At 46.0% G+C, this 20,938-nt stretch overlaps 1 protein-coding gene across 1 annotated transcript; it reads right to left on the reverse strand.

Moving 5' to 3' along the window:
* Window positions 1-17,213: 17,213 nt before the first annotated feature.
* Window positions 17,214-20,698, reverse strand: LOC123448961 (pentatricopeptide repeat-containing protein At4g14050, mitochondrial-like). The gene has a single exon (XM_045126024.1). The coding sequence runs from the start codon at window positions 20,679-20,681 to the stop codon at window positions 17,874-17,876; it is 2,808 nt and encodes a 935-aa protein (XP_044981959.1). The 5' UTR covers window positions 20,682-20,698; the 3' UTR covers window positions 17,214-17,873.
* Between the last annotated feature and the right edge of the window lie 240 nt (window positions 20,699-20,938).

Raw genomic sequence — 20,938 nt, forward strand, 5'->3', positions numbered from 1 at the left:
TTCCTGGAACTTGTGAAAAACCCTTTGCCACAAGTCGAGCTTTATAAACGGTCACATTACCGTCAGCGTCCGTCTTCTTCTTAAAGATCCATTTGTTCTGAATAGCCTTGCGGCCCTCAGGTAGTATCTCCAAAGTCCACACTTTGTTCTCATACATGGATCCTATCTCGGATTTCATGGCCTCTAGCCATTTGTTGGAATCTGGGCCCACCATCGCTTCTTCATAATTTGCAGGTTCATTGTTGTCTAACAACATGATTGATAAGACGGGATTACCGTACCACTCTGGAGCAGCGCGTGATCTCGTCGACCTGCGTGGTTCAACAGAAACTTGAACTGGAGTTTCATGATCATCATCATTAACTTCCTCCTCAACCGGCGTCGCAATGACAGAGGTTTCCCCTTGCCCTGCACCACCATCCAGAGGGATGAGAGGTTCGACAACCTCGTCAAGTTCTATCTTCCTCCCACTCAATTCTCTCGAGAGAAACTCCTTCTCGAGAAAAGTTCCGTTCTTAGCAACAAACACTTTGCCCTCGGATTTGAGATAGAAGGTGTACCCAACTGTCTCTTTTGGGTAACCTATGAAGATGCATTTTTCCGCTTTGGGTTCCAGCTTTTCAGGCTGAAGCTTTTTGACATAAGCATCACATCCCCAAACTTTAAGAAACGACAACTTTGGCCTTTTGCCATACCACAGTTCGTATGGTGTCGTCTCAACGGATTTTGATGGTGCCCTATTTAAAGTGAATGCAGCTGTTTCTAATGCATAACCCCAAAATGATAACGGCAAATCAGTAAGAGACATCATAGATCGCACCATCTCTAACAAAGTACGATTACGACGTTCGGACACACCATTACGCTGTGGTGTTCCAGGCGGTGTTAACTGTGAAACAATTCCACATTGTCTTAAGTGAGCACCAAACTCGAAACTCAGATATTCACCCCCACGATCAGACCGTAGGAACTCGATCTTCTTGTTACGATGATTTTCCACTTCACTCTGAAATTGCTTGAACTTTTCAAATGTTTCAGACTTGTGCTTCATCAAGTAGACATAACCATATCTACTTAAATCGTCAGTGAAGGTGAGGAAATAACGATATCCGCCGCGTGCCTCTACGCTCATTGGACCACACACATCGGTATGTATGATTTCCAACAAGTCACTTGCACGCTCCATTGTTCCGGAGAACGGAGTTTTAGTCATCTTGCCCATGAGGCATGGTTCGCACGTGCCAAGTGAATCGAAGTCAAGTGACTCCAAAAGTCCATCAGCATGGAGTTTCTTCATGCGCTTTACACCAATATGACCTAAATGGCAGTGCCACAAAAATATGGTGCTATCATTGTTTACTCTAACTCTTTTGGTCTCAATGTTATGTATATGCGTATCGCTATCAAGATTCAATATGAACAATCCTCTCACATTCGGTGCATGACCATAAAAGATGTTACTCATAGAAATAGAACAACCATTATTCTCAGACTTAAAAGAGTAACCGTCTCGCAATAAACAAGATCCAGATATAATGTTCATGCTCAACGCAGGCACTAAGTAACAATGATTTAAGTTCATCACTAATCCCGATGGTAGCTGAAGTGACAATGTGCCAACGGCGATTGCATCAACCTTGGAACCATTTCCTACGCGCATCGTCACTTCGTCTTTCGCCAGCCTTCGCCTATTCCGCAGTTCCTGTTTCGAGTTGCAAATATGAGCAATAGAACCGGTATCAAATACCCAGGCACTACTACGAGATCTAGTTAAGTACACATCAATAACATGTATATCAAATATACCTGATTTTTCTTTGCCCGCCTTCTTATCTGCCAGATACTTGGGGCAATTGCGCTTCCAGTGACCCATACCCTTGCAATAGAAGCACTCTGTTTCAGGCTTAGGTCCAGCCTTGGGTTTCTTCGGCGGATTGGCAACAGGCTTGCCGCTCTTCTTCGAATTGCCCTTCTTGCCTTTGCCGTTTCTCTTGAAACTAGTGGTCTTGCTCACCATCAACACTTGATGCTCTTTACGGAGTTCAGACTCTGCGACTTTCAGCATCGCAAACAACTCGCCGGGAGACTTGTTCATCCCTTGCATGTTGTAGTTCAACACAAAGCCTTTATAGCTTGGCGGCAGTGATTGAAGGATTCTGTCAGTGATAGCTTCTTGCGGGAGTTCAATCCCCAGTTCAGCTAGACGGTTTGAGTACCCAGACATTTTGAGCACATGTTCACTGACAGACGAGTTTTCCTCCATCTTGCAAGCATAGAATTTATCGAAGGTCTCATACCTCTCGATCCGGGCGTTCTTCTGAAAGATAAACTTCAACTCCTGGAACATCTCAAATGCTCCATGACGCTCAAAGCGACGTTGAAGTCCCGGTTCTAAGCCATACAAGACTGCACATTGAACTATTGAGTAGTCCTCCTTACGCGCTAACCAAGCGTTCTTAACATCCTGATCAGCCGTAGCGGGTGGTTCATCTCCTAGCGCAGCATTAAGGACATAATCCTTCTTCCCAGCTTGTAAGATTAGCTTAAGATTACGAGCCCAGTCTACAGAGTTGCTTCCATCATCTTTCAACTTAGCTTTCTCTAGGAACGTATTAAAATTCAGGATGACACTTGCGTGAGCCATGATCTACAACACAAATATATTCAAAGTGGACTTAGACTATGTTCAAGATAATTAGAGTTCAACTTAATCAAATTATATGCTAAACTCCCACTCAAAAAGTACATCTCTCTAGTCATTTGAGTGGTTCATGATCCACTTACACTATCCCAAGTCCGATCATCACGTGAGTTGAGTATAGTTTCAGTGGTAAGCATCCCTATGCTAATCATATCAGCTATATGATTCATGATCGACCTATCGGTCTCATGTGTTCCGAGGCCATGTCTGCACATGCTAGGCTCGTCAAGCTTAACCCGAGTGTTCCGCGTGCGCAACTGTTTTGCACCCGTTGTATGTGAACGTTGAGTCTATCACACCCGATCATCACGTGGTGTCTCGAAACGACGAACTGTAGCAACGGTGCACAGTCGGGGAGAACACAATTTCGTCTTCAAATTTTAGTGAGAGATCACCTCATAATGCTACCGTCGTTCTAAGCAAAATAAGGTGCATAAAAGGATTAACATCACATGCAATTCATAAGTGACATGATATGGCCATCATCGCGTGCTTCTTGATCTCCATCACCAAAGCACCGGCACGATCATCTTGTCACCGGCGCCACACCATGATCTCCATCAACGTGTCGCCATCGGGGTTGTCGTGCTACTCATGTTATTACTACTAAAGCTACATCCTAGCAAAATAGTAAACGCGTCTGCAAGCACAAACATTAGTATAAAGACAACCCCATGGCTCCTGTCGATTGCCGTACCATCGACGTGCAAGTCGATATTACCTATTACAACATGATCATCTCATACATCCAATATATCACATCACATCGTTGGCCATATCACATCACAAGCATACCCTGCAAAAACAAGTTAGACGTCCTCTAATTTTGTTGTTGCATGTTTTACGTGGTGACCAAGGGTATCTAGTAGGATCGCATCTTACTTACGCAAACACCACAACGGAGATATATGAGTTGCTATTTAACCTCATCCAAGGACCTCCTCGGTCAAATCCGATTCAACTAAAGTTGGAGAAACCGTCACTTGCCAGTCATCTTTGAGCAAAGGGGGTTACTCGTAACGATGAAACCAGTCTCTCGTAAGCGTACGAGTAATGTCGGTCCAAGCCGCTTCAATCCAACAATACCGCGGAATCAAGAAAAGACTAAGGAGGGCAGCAAAACGCACATCACCGCCCACAAAAACTTTTGTGTTCTACTCGAGAAGACATCTACGCATGAACCTAGCTCATGATGCCACTGTTGGGGAACGTCGCATGGGAAACAAAAATTTTCCTACGCGCACGAAGACCTATCATGGTGATGTCCATCTACGAGAGGGGATGAGTGATCTACGTACCCTTGTAGATCGTACAGCAGAAGCGTTTAGAGAACGCGGTTGATGTAGTGGAACGTCCTCACGTCCCTCGATCTGCCCCGCGAACAATCCCGCGATCAGTCCCACGATCTAGTACCGAACGGACGGCACCTCCGCGTTCAGCACACGTACAGCTCGACGATGATCTCGGCCTTCTTGATCCAGCAAGAGAGACGGAGAGGTAGAAGAGTTCTCCGGCAGCGTGACGGCGCTCCGGAGGTTGGTGATGATCTTGTCTCAGCAGGGCTCCGCCCGAGCTCCGCAGAAACGCGATCTAGAGGAAAAACTATGGAGGTATGTGGTCGGGCAGCCGTGAGAAAGTCGTCTCAAATCAGCCCTAATTGCTCCATATATATAGGAGGAGGGAGGGGGACCTTGCCTTGGGGTCCAAGGGACCCTCAAGGGGTCGGCCGAGCCAAGGGGGGGAGGACTCCCCCCCCAAACCGAGTTGGACTTGGTTTGGTGGGTGGGAGTCCTTCCTTCCCTTCCCACCTCCTCTTTTTTTTCTCTTTGATTTTTTTTCCTAGGCGCATAGGGCCCTTTTGGGCTGTCCCACCAGCCCACTAAGGGCTGGTGTGCCATCCTCAAGGCCTATGGGCTTCCCCGGGGTGGGTTGCCCCCCCCCCCCCCCGGTGAACTCCCGGAACCCATTCGTCATTCCCGGTACATTCCCTGTAACTCCGAAAACCTTCCGGTAATCAAATGAGGTCATCCTATATATCAATCTTCGTTTCCGGACCATTCCGGAAACCCTCGTGACGTCCGTGATCTCATCCGGGACTCCGAACAACATTCGGTAACCAACCATATAACTCAAATACGCATAAAACAACGTCGAACCTTAAGTGTGCAGACCCTGCGGGTTCGAGAACTATGTAGACATGACCCGAGAGACTCCTCGGTCAATATCCAATAGCGGGACCTGGATGCCCATATTGGATCCTACATATTCTACGAAGATCTTATCGTTTGAACCTCGGTGTCAAGGATTCGTATAATCCCGTATGTCATTCCCTTTGTCCTTCGGTATGTTACTTGCCCGAGATTCGATCGTCAGTATCCACATACCTATTTCAATCTCGTTTACCGGCAAGTCTCTTTACTCATTCCGTAATACAAGATCCCGCAACTTACACTAAGTTACATTGCTTGCAAGGCTTGTGTGTGATGTTGTATTACCGAGTGGGCCCCGAGATACCTCTCCGTCATACGGAGTGACAAATCCCAGTCTTGATCCATACTAACTCAACTAACACCTTCGGAGATACCTGTAGAGCATCTTTATAGTCACCCAGTTATGTTGCGACGTTTGATACACACAAAGCATTCCTCCGGTGTCAGTGAGTTATATGATCTCACGGTCATAGGAATAAATACTTGACACGCAGAAAACAGTAGCAACAAAATGACACGATGAACATGCTACATCTATTAGTTTGGGTCTAGTCCATCACGTGATTCTCCCAATGACGTGATCCAGTTATCAAGCAACAACACCTTGTTCATAATCAGAAGACACTGACTATCATCGATCAACTGGCTAGCCAACTAGAGGCATGCTAGGGACGGTGTTTTGTCTATGTATCCACACATGTAAATGAGTCTTCATTCAATACAATTATAGCATGGATAATAAACTATTATCTTGATACAGGAATTATAATAATAACTATACATTTATTATTGCCTCTAGGGCATAATTCCAACAAATGTTTGACCGGATTTGTTGGTCAATATTTTAGGGGAAACGATGGATGCCGATACTTAGACCGGCGAGGAGTATGGACAGACAGAGCTTGATCAACTGATTCAAGATGAGTTCTTCGATTCATCGGATTCGGACGAAGAAGTGGACATGATGATGCTCATGAGCATGCAAGAGGACATGGACCGAGAAGTGGAGCACATTCTCAATTTCAAGGGCTCAATCAAAGGGAGAAGAGTCATCAATCGGGATAGCTATTGCAGAAGGATTAGTTTGTTTCACAACCAACTTTCCCGAATGATACATTTTTTCGTTGTCATTTTCGCATGCGAAATCCATTCTTTTTGTGCATTATGGAGGGAGTGGAGGCACACGATGGCTGCTTCATTCTCACAAGGGATTGTTGCGGTCAACTCTCTTTATGTGCCAAGTAGAAGTGCACGGCTACTATGAGGATGCTTGCACTTGGTACTGCGGCAGATGTCGTTGATGAGATGGTCAAGATGGGGTGAGCACATGCGTGAAAACTACTCTCAAGTTTGCAAGTGTTGTGGTGGAGGTGTTTGTTGCAGTGTATCAGAGAGAGCCAAATGCACAGGACACGGAGAAGTTGTTTCTCCATTGGAGAGGCTAGAGGGTTTCCAGGAATTCTCGGATGAATCGATTGCATACATTGGCAATGGAAGAACTGCCCCAAAGGTTTGCAAGGAATGTACCAAGGTCACACAAAAGAGGCCACCATTATACTAGAGGCGGTGGCATCACATGACTTATGGATTTGACATGCTTTCTTTGGAATGCCAAGTTCTCACAACGACATCAACGTGCTTCAACGATCTTCGGTGTTCAAGAGGCTTTGCAACGGGTAATCACCTCCATGCAACTACACCGTCAACGATCGAGACTACAACATGGGATACTATCTTGCCGATGACATATATCCTCAATGGGCTGCATTTGTGAAGACCATATCCGAACCACATGGCAGAAAACAAAGCACTTCACAAAAAATGCACGAAGCAGCTAGGAAGTATGTGGAAGAGGGCTTTTGTAGTGCTGCAAGCGCGTTAGGGAATTGTTCGTGGGGCTGCAATGATGTGAGAACAAGAAACTTTGGGGCAGTTGATGACATGTTGTGTTATTTTGCACAATATGATCGTCGAGGATGAGGGTGATGGTGTAGCCCAAACCATTAATTTTGAAGCACCTGGAGAACAAGTTGAAATCCCTGAAGATCAAGATACAGTGCAGCTTATGAATTTTCTACGGATGCATCAGAATCTCCGAGATCATCACATGCACATGCAACAACTTAATGATCTGGTGGACCATATGTGGACCCACGATGGAAATCAAAGAACAGATGATTGATTGTGCATTTCAAATAAAATTGATGTAAACACTTTTTATGTTCGGAATTAACATTTGTTTTACGTGCGACATTTATTATTGGATGATCGACGTGCATGGCTTTGTATAGATTTGGAAGTCCGGATATGAGGTATGTGGATGCACGGAGCGAAATATAAGGGATCGTCCGGATGCGTCTGCGGGCGTATAGGAGGACGGATTTGCCCAGTCCGGCTGTAAATGCTCTTAAAGCGAGCATCTACACCCATGGTTTATAGATCCGGGCCTTCTAACTTCCGTAGATGCGTCCGGATGTGTTCATAGACACTGATCTTTTAATTTTATTTTATCCACATTCAACTCTCTCATATTTCGTCCTTAAATTCATATAAAATCATGTAAAAGAAAATCCTACGTACTACGTATTATCCTATTCTTCGTCATCCTTGTCCATCGTAGCCTGAGCCTCCTCCCCCGCAGCCCGTGCCGCCTCCATCTGCTGTCGACGAAGACGCCTAGCCTCCGTAGCCAACTCCAAGCGGATGGAGTTGAGGATGACCTATTGTTCCGCCTGCAGATCCACGCCCCCCTTCATCGTCGACGCCTCCTTTGTCGACTCCTCCCCCTCCCCACACATACAACACCGGCTCCTCCTCCTCTTCCTCCTCCACCTCCTCCCCGTCCTCGAAAACCTCCTCCAAATCCAGAGGTAGCCCCGCATCCCTTCGGATTCGGACCTGCTCAAGGAGCCAGAGTTGGTGTTGGACCGTGTAGTGCCGGCGGCGTGGGGGCAGGGCTGACGACTGCAGCAAATGGGAGGAGGAAAATGTGAAGGGTAAGATTTGGGTGCCAACGGTCGGCTCAAATAGCCAGGCTAGGATTATGCAGCCCGCCGGTGCGGCGCCAGCCGTACACGCTACGATGATGGAGGAGGCGTCCGTCGGACCGCCGAGTTTCCGGGCGATTTCACATGGGTCCATGTCGTCAAGCCGACGTGATGAACTTATCAGGATGCGTCCATATCTACCCCATATTTGAGCTTGATATGAAGGTTGTCGGTCAATCCAGACGTTTGAGACCGGTTTTAAAAGATCTGATTCATTTTATGACCGGACGACCTGTCCGGACATTTAAGAAGGCATGAGGGGTCGGTAGATGCTCTTAACGTTCTGCCAGATATTTTGTAGCACGAATGCTAGCTGCCTGGACATGGACGGCATTGAAGCTCTGCTGAAAAGATGGATGGACCGCTGCTGCCTAGACTAGACGGCCGGGGACTCGGAGGCCGCCTGCCTCGGCCGTCGGTGCGCCCGTGCAGCAGTGGCTATCGGTTCTGTCCACCGTTTAGCCATTCGCTGACCGGGGCCAGAACCAGAATCTACTGACTGCGGTGGTTATGGAGCCGTGTGGCAAACACGTCCAAGTAAACAACGATGTACAGCCGCCATTATATTAGTTTATTTATTATTAAAGTCGGCCTGTTTGGCTGGCAGTTGGAGCGGAGTTGCAACGCAGAAGGATAAAACCAGGGATCTTATGTACGGTTTGTGGCTGAGAGGAAACCACTCTACATAGATTCTGGCGATGCCCACATTCTGCTATGGTTTGTGTCACGCCCAAGATGCGACCCTACCCTCAATTTGGCACGAATGCCTCGTCAGGGATAGAAGCGCATCTCGTCGTGTCGCAAGAATGGATATCGTTACAAGTACATGTACTGAAAAGAAGAGATATATAAAGAGTTGGCTTACACTCGCCACAAGCTACATCAGAGTCACATCAGTACATTACATAATCATCAAGAGTAAGAGTAGGGTCTGACTACGGACGAAAACAAACGACAAAAGAAGAACGACGTCCATCCTTGCTATCCCAGGCTGCTGGCCTAGAACCCATCCTAGATCGATGAAGAAGAAGAAGAAGAAGCAACTCCAAATGAACAATCAACGCGCTCGCGTCAAGTAATCTTTACCTGTACCTGCAACTGGTGTTGTAGTAATCTGTGAGCCTCAGGGGACTCAGCAATCTCATTTCCAAAGGTATCAAGACTAGCAAAGCTTAATGGGTGAGGCATGGTTAAGTGGTGAGGTTGCAGCAGCGGCTAAGCATATATTTGGTGGCTAAACTTACGAGTACAAGAATAAGAGGGGGAAGATCTACGCATAACGGACGTGAACTACTGATGATCAAATGAATGATCCTGAACACCTACCTACGTCAGACATAACCCCACCGTGTCCTCGATCGGAGAAGGAACTCACGAAAGAGACAATCACGGTTACGCACACAGTTGGCATATTTTAATTAAGTTAACTTTAAGTTATCTAGAACCAGTGTTAAACAAAGTTTCCACGTTGCCTCATTACCGCGGGCACGGCTTTCCGAAAAGATTTAACCCTGCAGGGGTGCTCCAACTAGTCCATCACAAATTACCACAAGCCGCATAGAAATCCTCAATCACGAAGCTCGCGATCTCGTCGGATTCCCTAGTGGAAAACCTCAACTCTGACATTACCCAAAGCATCACCGGAATCCCGATGCACAAGATATCTCGTCAAAGGTAAAACTAATCCAGCAAGGCCGCCCGGCGTGTCGACGATCCCGATAGGAGCCGTGTATCTCGTTCTGAGGACACGACGGATGGAACTAGCTACGGGTGCTAAACCTCGGGTTTCCCCGTGGTGGCCCCGCAGGCAGACCGTTTGGGACCAACACCATCAGCACTGGCCCCCCCTGTTTATGTAAAATTACTCCTCGGGTTCATGACGCCCTATGCATTTCAATATTAACAAAATTATTATGTTGGGCAAATGTAGAACCAATGTTGGGCCTTGCCGGACCAGCTTTAATCTGAAACGAATTATCAAGGGGGTCCCCATAACAACCCCGATCGTGTTAGGAGCGCTCGTTTATGGAACATAACACCGGTAGCCGAAACTAAGGGGGCAAAGGTGGAACAAAACACCAGGCTAGAAAGGCCGAGCCTTCCACCTTTTACCAAGTATATAGGTGCATTAAATTAAACAGCATTTAATATGGTGATATAACGAAGAACCCATGTTATCACATGGAAGCATCTGCACCTGCAACTAGCAACGCTAACAACAGGGTTAAGCAAGCGGTAACATAGCCAATCAGTGGTTTGCTAGGTCGAACAGGTTGAGGATAATCATGGCATTGTTGAGAGGCTGATATTTAACATGTGGTAGGCAAGGAGACATAATTGATAGAAGCGATAAAACTAGCATGGCAATGATAGTAATGGTATCTAGGGAAATGATCATCTTGCCTGAGATCCCGCTTGGAAGAAGAATGCCTCCGTGAAGCAGACGAACCGACGTAGTCAAACGGGTCTTCACAATCCGACACGCTTGCGGAACTCTATCGAGACGGGGAAAACCGGAAACAAGCATCAACCCACGAAATTCACCAAACGATGCAACAACACAAATGATGCATGAGCAGCTGAAAACATGCAAGGCATGGCATGACAATTCACGACAAACAAACACTACACATTAAGTGAAGTTCAATATGCAACGAGTTGCATATTGACGAAACTCCACGTTTATTTATTTAGTTCTATCCCGATTAAGTACACGGCAATATTAAATGTGGTTAAACATGGCAAGAGGTGAAGCGTAATTAAACTACCTATCTAGGCATTTTAAATGAGGTCGGAAATGACATATAGCACCTCCGAGACGACATCACATGTTAATTTACAATTCTGTCCAGATCTGAACTAACACATTTAATTAGTTGTTAAACAGCAAAACAAATAGGTTCACGTGATTCTACGCGTCGAGACAAGCAATTTACACATAGAGATCATATCCAACGGAGCTACGGTTCAAAAGATACAAGCACCGCAAGATATGATGGCATGAATGCAATATGTGTGTAAAGACGGTCACGAGCACTTCAAAACATACAACCAGCAAGATAAAATGAAACTACACGATATTCTAAGCAAGTTTCTTATAGGACACGATCAATTCGGAGCTACGGTTCTAAAACTACGGGCAAAACAAGAAATCACTGCAATCTGCCAAAATCAGCCACATAGCATTTTCTACGCCCCACAACTATGGGCTACACAACTCCGATAAACTCAAGCAAGGCATGGCACGAAAGAGGGCAAGAAGCACTACTACAAACAACTAACAACAACTAGCATGGCATCATGGATCACTAGGAAAGGAAGACACAAAATGGCATCCCACTCACTATTTCAGACTTAGTGAAAATAGCACTTCATGAAAGTGCAGTTTTCGATCTGAAGCCATATTGACAGCAGCAAAACCTATAGCTAGAGGACTCCAAATGACATGAAAATTTACAGCATGCAAGAGAAACACAAGGGGTACAACTATCTCCATTGGACCAACCTTAAAAGAGCTACAGATCAAAAGACACAAGCAATACAAGACAGCAACAAAATAATAACAGATTCCAGACTTAGAAATATTTCAGCTCCTCAAAATCAGCACTATTTCTAGCAACTTGAGGGCAATCAAACCACACCTAAACATGCATTTCTATTGCAACCAAAAATACCAGGGGCTAGTCTAAACACCCAAGAACAATTCCCTAGTAGACAACTCCGTCAAACGAAGCACGGAAATAATCCTACGAAATAATCAAAAGGGAATCACGGTAAAATATCGTGCGAACTAACTTGCTCAAAAGCTAAAACTAATGGATTTTTCTACCCCGAAAACATATAAGATATGTGGGGTTGCACAACAATATAATGCCACGCATAAATGCGAGAAAATAACCTATACACGAGGAAATAAACTAGGCAAACCCTACACGCAAAAATACCAACGCCTACTCTAAAATACATGGAAAAGGGGTTCCTAAAACATAAACATTTATTCTACGGCATACGAGGAATCCGGTCTTGCGCGAAAAATATCTATGGGACGAAACAATAAAGACAACACACGTATCTAGGCATATGGCACGCTAAACAACGTCAAATAAAAATACAAGTTGTGAAATCGGATTCTACGCGAAATTCTACACATTTTACATATATTACTCGCTCCGATCCGACAGACGGATTTAAAACTACGGAAGTTTGAAGAACTAAATATTTACCTGAATTATATTAAATCCGAGAATCCTAGATAATTGGTACTCTGCCTAATCGCGCATGGGCTTAACAGGGCAAGCGCGAGATAGTTGCATCCCGCTCGGGGCACGACATAGGAACGGGGGGTCTCACCTCACTGGGCTGGCGCGAGATGGGCCTCGGCCGGTCGGGCAGGAGGTGGGCCTGGGGGCGCGGCCCAGCCGGGAGGGGGCGCTGCGCTCGCGTCTTCCCCATCCTTCAGTCGAGGCGAGGGAAAAACATCGGCGGCGGGAGCACGGACGGCGGGGCTTGAGGTTCGGTGGGGAGACCGCAAGGAGATGGATCAGGCGCGGGATCCACCTGATCTGCTCGCCGGCCGGCCGCGTCGAGGCCTCCATGGCAGCGGGCGCTGCTCTCGCGTCCCAGGTGAGGTGGTCCTCCAGCGAGCTGCAGGGGCGCGGCGGAGGAGCTCCGGCTGCCGGCGAGGTCCGGGGACACGGGGAGGCACGGCGGTGACCCGGGCAGGCGGCGAGGAAGCTGGAGGCGCGGGGGCACCTGCGCACGCGACGGCAAGCCATGGTGCTCGGCACGAGCTCGTGGGCTCCTCCCCTCGAGATGCTGGCAGGCGGCGACTGCGGGGCGATTCGGGCCCGGGCGGGCCGGATCTGGGCCTGGCGGGCCCGCTCGAGGAGAGAGGAGGGAGAGGCTGTCTCAGGTGGCGGCTAGGGTTGCTGGGCACAGCAAACGAGGAGAAGAGAGGGGAGTCTCATATATATAGAAAAACAGGCTAGGTTTAGCGGTTTCGGGCGTTTTCGGACCTTCCAATTGAGATCGGACGCTCCGGAAACGTCCTAGGGTTAGGTGTTTAGGTTTAGGCCGTGTAGAGGGGTGTTGGCTAAGATGAGAGGGAAATGGGCACCCGGCAACGATCTATAATACACCGAAAGACGTCCGACGGTAGACCGAATACGGTGCTGCTACGGTCGACCATTCGGGTACCAGACGGTCTCCGATCGCGACGAAAATCGACAGGCGGACTAGCTAGAACTAATTACGACCACATGCCAAGTTTCACCCCGATCAGAGAAAGTTTTAAACGCACTTATAAAACAGGGTTTCGACGATGCCGCGGGCGCGTGCGAGTGCGGTCGGGCTCAGAACGGTCAACGACGAGAACCGGCAACTAACAACGGATGCGAGTTTTGAAAACTGGCGGCAACGGGATGCCGATGCAATGCTGATGATGCGCATGATGCGACAAAAATAAAATAGACACACGACGAAAACGGAAAGGAAAGGGAATCTTCTGGAACGTCGGTCTCGGGCTGTCACAGTTTGGGAGGTGCTAAACTCTGAGAAGGGTGCCCTGGTGACTTTGCCGCCGGTCCCGGATGGAGATCACCGTGCTGTTGCCTCCTGGCTGCTAAGTTGGCTAGCACAGGCAGGCGAAAGCGAAAAGGAACTAACAATCGATGCATTGTATGGACTTTGGCTAGCTAGAAACGAGGCAAGAGATGGCCAGAGGATTGCTGATCCAAAAAGTGTTGCAAACAACATTTACCAACACACTATGGAGTGGTTAAACATCCACGCTCGTCAGCCTAGGAATGTTACTCCAACGCTGGTGGCGAGATGGAACCCACCTGAACGAGGATGGTTGAAGGCCAACTCTGACGGAGCTTTAGCCAAAGCGCGCAATCGTGGAGGGGGAGGTGTAGTTCTTCGTGATCATGATGGAGCCTATAGAGGAGGCGTCTGCTATGTGTTCAGGGATGTTTCTCATCCTGAGGTGGCGGAGTTACTTGCTTGTCGGGAGGCGGTGCAGCTGGCAATCCAAACGGGAGCGCTGAAGGTGCACGTCGAAGTTGACAGTATGGCAGTAGCGGCTATGGTGAACGAGCAGGTCAAGAATTTAAGTCTGGCTGGTACTGTCGTGAAGGAGATTAAGTTGCTGGGTCGTACTTTGCAGGGATTCAAAGTGTCTTGGATTAAACGTACGGGTAATAATGCTGCACACTTACTTGCTAAAGAGGGCATCTCTAGGGATAGTAATAGTTTCTGGCCTAATGACCCCCCGATTGTATTCTTCATGTAATATCGGATGAAATCCCTATGAAAGGAACTTAAATAAAGCTGGATGATGTTTCTCAAAAAAAAAAAATCGGCCTGTTTGGACCGCTTCCTGAAAACAGAGGCACGTAGATTGGATACACACAGGCACAAGTCAGAAATCTATCTTCTGCTGCCTTGCCTCGCACAACAGGCTGCTACTACTCCCTCCGTTCCTAAATATAAGTCTTTTAAACGATTTTACTAAAGGTCTATATACGGAGCAATGTGATTGAATCTACACTCTAAAATATGTCTATATACATTCGTACGTAGTTCACTAGTAAAACCATTAAAAAGACTTATATTTAGGAACGAAGGGAGTATATCATAGTATTGTGTTACTACAAAAAGGCTGCTATCATATTCACGCAAAAATTGATGGCTTTGTTATGCATCGCCGCATGCACATGTATTTATTTATTTTCAATTAGAATAGGAGCTCCAGGCTCCCATTTTCATTGGCGACACATGTCCATATTTGGAGTCTGTAAAGAGAGCCTCATTGCTCAACCTTGAAGTAGCAGGGCAGCCAAATCCAGACGCACCATGCTGTAAACTCCCAGAAAAATCACCACTTTGATCATCTCTGTGGTCTGCAACATACGAATCAACTGACTCTGGAGAAGAAAATCAGGCAAGCTTGTGACTTGAGCAAACACTGCACAGCAGGAAAAAGAACGAAATGAAGTAACCAAGCACGCACGAACGAACCAACCTAATAAACTAAAATAGTAATGTAGAAAAGCTATTTCACTGGAAGCGAAATGGCATTTCTGAGCTCTGGCTGGCATTTCCTTCTGAGCTCTGGCTTGCATTTCCTTCGGTGCCATGCTCGGAGTGTTACGTAGCCATTTTTTACCACAGAAACTACTTATTTGCTGCAATTTATTTTTTGCCTAGAATATGGGTGGAAACACAATCGGCATAAATTTGCAGCAGCATCCATTTCCCCATCAGCAAATGCTACGAGCGTGCTTGCACTTTCACTTGAATCTCCCATATGGTTACAAACTCTGAAATTTTAGGATGTCAGCAAGCCTTGTGAACAAGACGGAAAGTTAGCTTCCACCTATAATCTTGTCTAAGTTATCTTCAGAGGCAGGTCACGTGTAGGGTTTGCAAACTCCTCAATTTAAATTAAATAATATAAAGGCCCTTCGACATAATCAAATGAGCAACCCATGATATATGTATGACACACATAACATCATCGTCATTCGGCCATAGTTCCCTGCCAGAACCAAGAAGAACAATGGTGAATAGCACATCAAGTTGAGTACAGGCAACTCAGACACTTGAAATCTTCAATGTGTCATCATTGTTTAAACAACATACAGGAGTTGGGCTCGATCAAAGCTCGAATCGGCTCAAGCTGGATTTGATAAGGACTACAAATACACATATGTGAGTACGTACATTATAGGCTCGATTAAAACTCGAATTGACTCAAGCTGGATTTGATAAGCATGGTCAATTCTACAAAACACATATGTGAGTACAGACACTATAGGCTCAATCATGCTCATCCTCAACTTCTAAGGCTTAATTAGCCTGTGAATACATATATATGAGTATATCATATGCTCGAGCTCAGCCTGGCACATTAGTATGGTACTCGAGCTATCTATACAAGGTCAATCTCAGCTAACTGGGCTCGAGTCAAGCTTACAATAGTTTGTCAACCCAGAACACTTTTGACAGCCCTAGCTATAACTTCATTCATAAACAATTGAATCTCAGTGAAGAACATTATGACCAACATGATAGAACTGAATGAGGTGTGGGTTACCTGAAAGTTTTGCTGTATTATGGACCCCATACTTCCAATCAACAATTTGCTCTGCGGGTGCATTATGTAGATGCCCTGAATAAATCTTCAGCAGACTTATCACATGTTAACTTACAAAAACTGTAGACAAAAGTTATCCATACATCTTAGTCACGCCTGTAATGCTTTCATTTGGTAGAGAGTACGTCTGTCCAGGAAGAGGTATGAATCCAGTGCCAGCCTTCTCATACTTTTGTCAAGCCATAGGATTATTTTTCCCAGGAACACGCAAAAGCTTTGCCCTTCGTTGCATTAATAGAAAGAAACCCATACAACACTAAGACTAGGATGTCAGCAAGCCTTGTGAATAAACTGAATATAAGATGAAAAGTTAGCTTCCACTGATAGTCTTGTCTAAGTTATCTTTAGAGCCAGATCATGTGTAGGGTATGCAAACTCTCAGTTTACAAGAATATAAAGGACTTTCAACATAACCAGAATGAGCAACCCATGAAAGATGACACACATAACATCATTGTCACTCAGACATAGTTCCCTGCCACAACCAAAAAGAACAATGGTGATTAGCACATGAAATTGAATACAAGCAACTCAGACACTTCAAATCTTCAACGTGACATCATTGTTTAAACAATATACATGTTACCGAGAGAAACAGACATCATGGTGGTGTTGCTAGCCTCAACTCCTAAGGCCTAATTACTCTGTAAATACATATATATGAGTATATCATATGCTCAAGCTCGACCTGGCACATTTATATGGTATAGTATTACACAAGTGTGAATTCTAACCTAATACAACCTCTGTCTCAGCTAACTGGGCTCGAAACAAGCCTCAATAGTTTGTCAACCTAGAACACTTTTGACAGCCCTAGCTATAACTTCATTCATAAACAATTGAATCCATGCGAAGAACAATATGGCCAACATGATAGAACTGAATGAGGTATGGGTTACTGGAGGCGGAAAGTATTATGGACTCCATACTTCCAATCAACAATATGCTTTGCACGTGCATTATGTAAATGTCCTGAATAAATTTTCAACAGGCTTATCCTGTGTTAACCTACAAAAACTGCAGCCAAAAGTTATCCATACATGTTAGTCACATCTTTAATGGTTTTGGTAGAGAGTACGTCTGTCCAAGTGTCAACATAGGAAGAGGTATGAATTCAGTGTCCATTTCTTCTTTTGTCGAGCCATAGGATTTCCCAAGGACACACAAAAGCTTTGCGTTTCATTGCATTGATAGAAAAGAATCCTATACAATACTAAGACTAGGCCGTTACACTGAACACACATGGTAAGAGAACAGGAATTAGGCGACACAGGAAATGTCACTTTTCATCAATAGTGTCAACTTGCCTGCATACAGTTGATATACATTGATAGTTTATCTGTCATGCAACATCGCGCTCTTGCACGAGCAATGAGGTGGTGTTGAAGTCTTTCAGCTGCACCTATCTAGCTTCCCTTTGTTTCTTCTTGTTAAGCTACCATGCAAATGATCACAAGGTTTGCTGTACAATAGATTGATAATTGACATGCAGCGAAAAGCAAATATTTTAAGCACTCACCAGATTCCAGTCCAGGCGTTTCTAGGGGGGTTAACAGATTGTTGACTATCTCAATATTGCATCCAGGAACCCGTTAGCAGGACACAGCATAGCAACAAAGTCAGTCAGTATATTCTTCTCTGCTTTGTGTGTTATAACTCAACAAAAACTTCTGAATGGCAACCCAACATCTCATCTGGAATCATCATAATGTATCTTCTTTGGGGCTTGTAGAAAACAAAGAAGTCAAAACAGGGTATCACCAAAAGTCACCACATGAACAACTTCCATTCCTAAAATGATGAAACCGATTTCCGTCCCTAATGTCAATATCTCTCTTGGTGACATGTGACACAAACTTGATGAAAGTGTGACAGTCACCACATATTCTAAGGTTCTTCATTATCTGTATAGGCATGCCCTTGGGTGTAACAAGAAGGCCATAAGCAACAGCAAGCTTCTCACTGTGGTACAGAAGGGAACTCTCCTTCTGCTCTTCATCGATGTCATGGAGAACAAATTCAGTGTCAGGAACATAGCCTGTAGTCCTTAACGAAGTGTACAAATCCTTTAGGGTAGATTCTATCTCTTCAATTTGCTCATGTTGTTTATCTCCAGTGATAAATGAGTACACTTTGTTCCTTATCTGCATCCAGCTACAGCCAGGCTCTTTTGTGACACCTTGTTGTTTCATAATTCTACGTACCTCTGCAACCTCTACCCACATCCCTAGAGAAGAATATATGTTTGATAACATGACATAGTTGCCAGAATTTGATGGCTCAATAGCGAAGAGTTTCTCAGCAGCCCTTCTACCGATTTCTGCATTCTTGTGAATCTTGCATGCCCCAAGAAGAGCACTCCAAATCACTGCATCTGGCTCAATAGGCATATCATATATAAATAGTTCAGCTCCTTGCACATTACCAGTTCGCCCAAGTAGATCCACCATGCACGCATAGTGTTCCAGCAGAGGAGTTAGTCCATAATCCCTGCTCATTGACTTGAAAAAATGCCAACCTTCATCTACCAAACCAGCATGGCTGCATGCATTTAAAAGCCCCACAAAAGTGACCTCATTTGGCAACATCCCTGCGGATTCCATATGTTTATACATCTTGATGGCTTCTCTTCCAAGGCCATGTTGTGCACAACCCGTAATGAAGGAATTCCATGTAAATATGTCCCGTTCCTCCATTGAATTGAAAACCTTATGAGAATCTGCCGAACCACACTTGAAATACATTGACATGAGAGCATTAGCTACTATAAGTTCTGAATCCCTTCCATGCTTGATGGCTACTGTATGGATTTGTTGCCCAAGCTTAGGAGCACCAAGACTTCCACAAATGCCGAAAAGTATAGTTAATATGGGGGAATTTGGTACTTGATGCTCGTGTAACATTATTTTGAAAAACTCCACTGCCTCATTCCCCCGCTCAGCCTGTGCATATGCAGATATTATTGTAGTCCAAGAGACAACATCCCGACTGAGCATATTGTCAAATATATGTCTTGCATCCTCCAGCATATTATTGTGTACAAGTGCAGAAATAAAGGAGTTCCATGACACAGTGTCTTTCACTCTCATTCGATTAAAGACTTGTCTCACATACTCCATGTTTCCGCACTTGCCATACATAGTAATAAGAGCATTACCAACATAGCTATTGAACTGGCAACCAGCCTTAACAGCAAGTGAATGCACTTGTTTTCCTGTCTCAAGAGCTCCAATATTTGAACAAGCAAAGAAGCTACTAGTCAAACTAGATAGGCTAGGTAACATCCCGTTCCTATGAAGCGCTTGGAGTAAATCCAGAGCTTCTTCACTCCTTCCATTCTGTGCATACCCCGCAATCATTCCAGCCCAGGATATGGTGTTCCTGAAAGGCATCCTATCGAACAGCTCCTTTGCCTCATCAACCATTCCGTTCTGCATAGACCCAGTAATCATGGCGTTCCAGCACACAACAATAGGATCAGGAATCTGATCAAATAAAATCCTTGCATCAGTAATCCTGCCACATCGAGCTAAGCCTGTGAGCAGTGCTGTCTGGCATGGAATGGACTTTACAGGATCTCTTTCATAGACGGCAGTAGCAGCATCAATTCGACCACCATGAGATAGTGCAGCGATCATGGTTGACCATGTGTACTCATTCCTCTCTGGCATACCCTCGAAGAATTTTACTGCAGTGTCAAGCGCACTTGCATCCCTAGTATAAGCATTTAACATGGATGTCCCAATGACCACATCACTCTCAAAGCCTGTCTTAAGGGCTAGAGGGCGGAGGCCCTCTAGAACACCAAGATCCCGAAGACCCGTCACAGCTAAAAGCACGGACGCAAAGTTTGACTGGTCTGGCGACAGGCCTTCACGGTGCATCATGCAAAAGATGTCCCAAGCCTTGCGATGCTGCTCGATTCTAGCATACCCAGAGATCATCACTGTCCAAGAAACCAGGTTGCGCTCTGGCATTTGCTCAAACAGATGCCATGCATCCACCATCTGTCGACTGTGGCAATACCCAGTGACCATCGAGTTCCACGACGTGACATCCCTGCCCGGCATCGCGTCGAACAGCCTGCGCGCCATGGTGATGTCCCCGTTCCGGACATAGCAGCTGACCATGGCGTTCCATGCTATGGTGTTCCGCTCGAGCATTCCGTCAAACACCCTGCGGGCATCCAGCACGCGGCCGAGGCGGGCATACCCCGACAGCAGGATGGTGCTCGTGCGCACGTTCCCTCCGGAGATGGCATCCACGAGGGCTCTCGCGTCCTTGGGCATCCCATTGTTGCAGTAGGCGGAGATCATGGTGTTCCAGGCGAAGATGCTGCGGTGTGGCATGGCGTCGAACACCTCCCGGGCCTCCCGCAGGCGGCCGAGCCGGGCGAGCTCCTGGATACGGTCGGTGTGCGCGCTCCTGTCGAGCACCCGGTGGACGCTCCTCGCGGGGAGTGGCGGCGTGGCTGCGGCGGCGGCGGCGGCAGAAGCGGCCGTGAGGTGGCGGCGGAGGAGCAGGCAGCGCGCCATGGGCTTGCTCCATTGTATGGGGAACAGCATTAAAAAATCGGAAACGGCGAATTACGGTGGTGACCTACATTTGGGTGGGTATACCGGTACCCACATCGACATGTCATGGGAAGTTGGGAACAAATGCCTGTTAAAAACAACTCTAATAAAGGCCCTGTTTGGAAACTCTAACTCGGTTAGAGGTTAGAGTTAGATTCTAACTCTAGACTAACCCTGAACTAACTCTAATCAAAGAGGTGTTTGGATGGAAGGGTTAGATTGCCAATAAATGCACTTTTTTCAATCAT

Source organism: Hordeum vulgare, chromosome 1H, assembly GCF_904849725.1.
Source record: "Hordeum vulgare subsp. vulgare chromosome 1H, MorexV3_pseudomolecules_assembly, whole genome shotgun sequence".
In the NCBI taxonomy this organism is placed as follows: domain Eukaryota; kingdom Viridiplantae; phylum Streptophyta; class Magnoliopsida; order Poales; family Poaceae; genus Hordeum; species Hordeum vulgare.

What these genes read in the sequence shown, in the direction of transcription:
- LOC123448961 (XM_045126024.1), bottom strand. Translation starts at nt 20,681, where the DNA reads ATGCTGTTCCCCATACAATGGAGCAAGCCCATGGCGCGCTGCCTGCTC.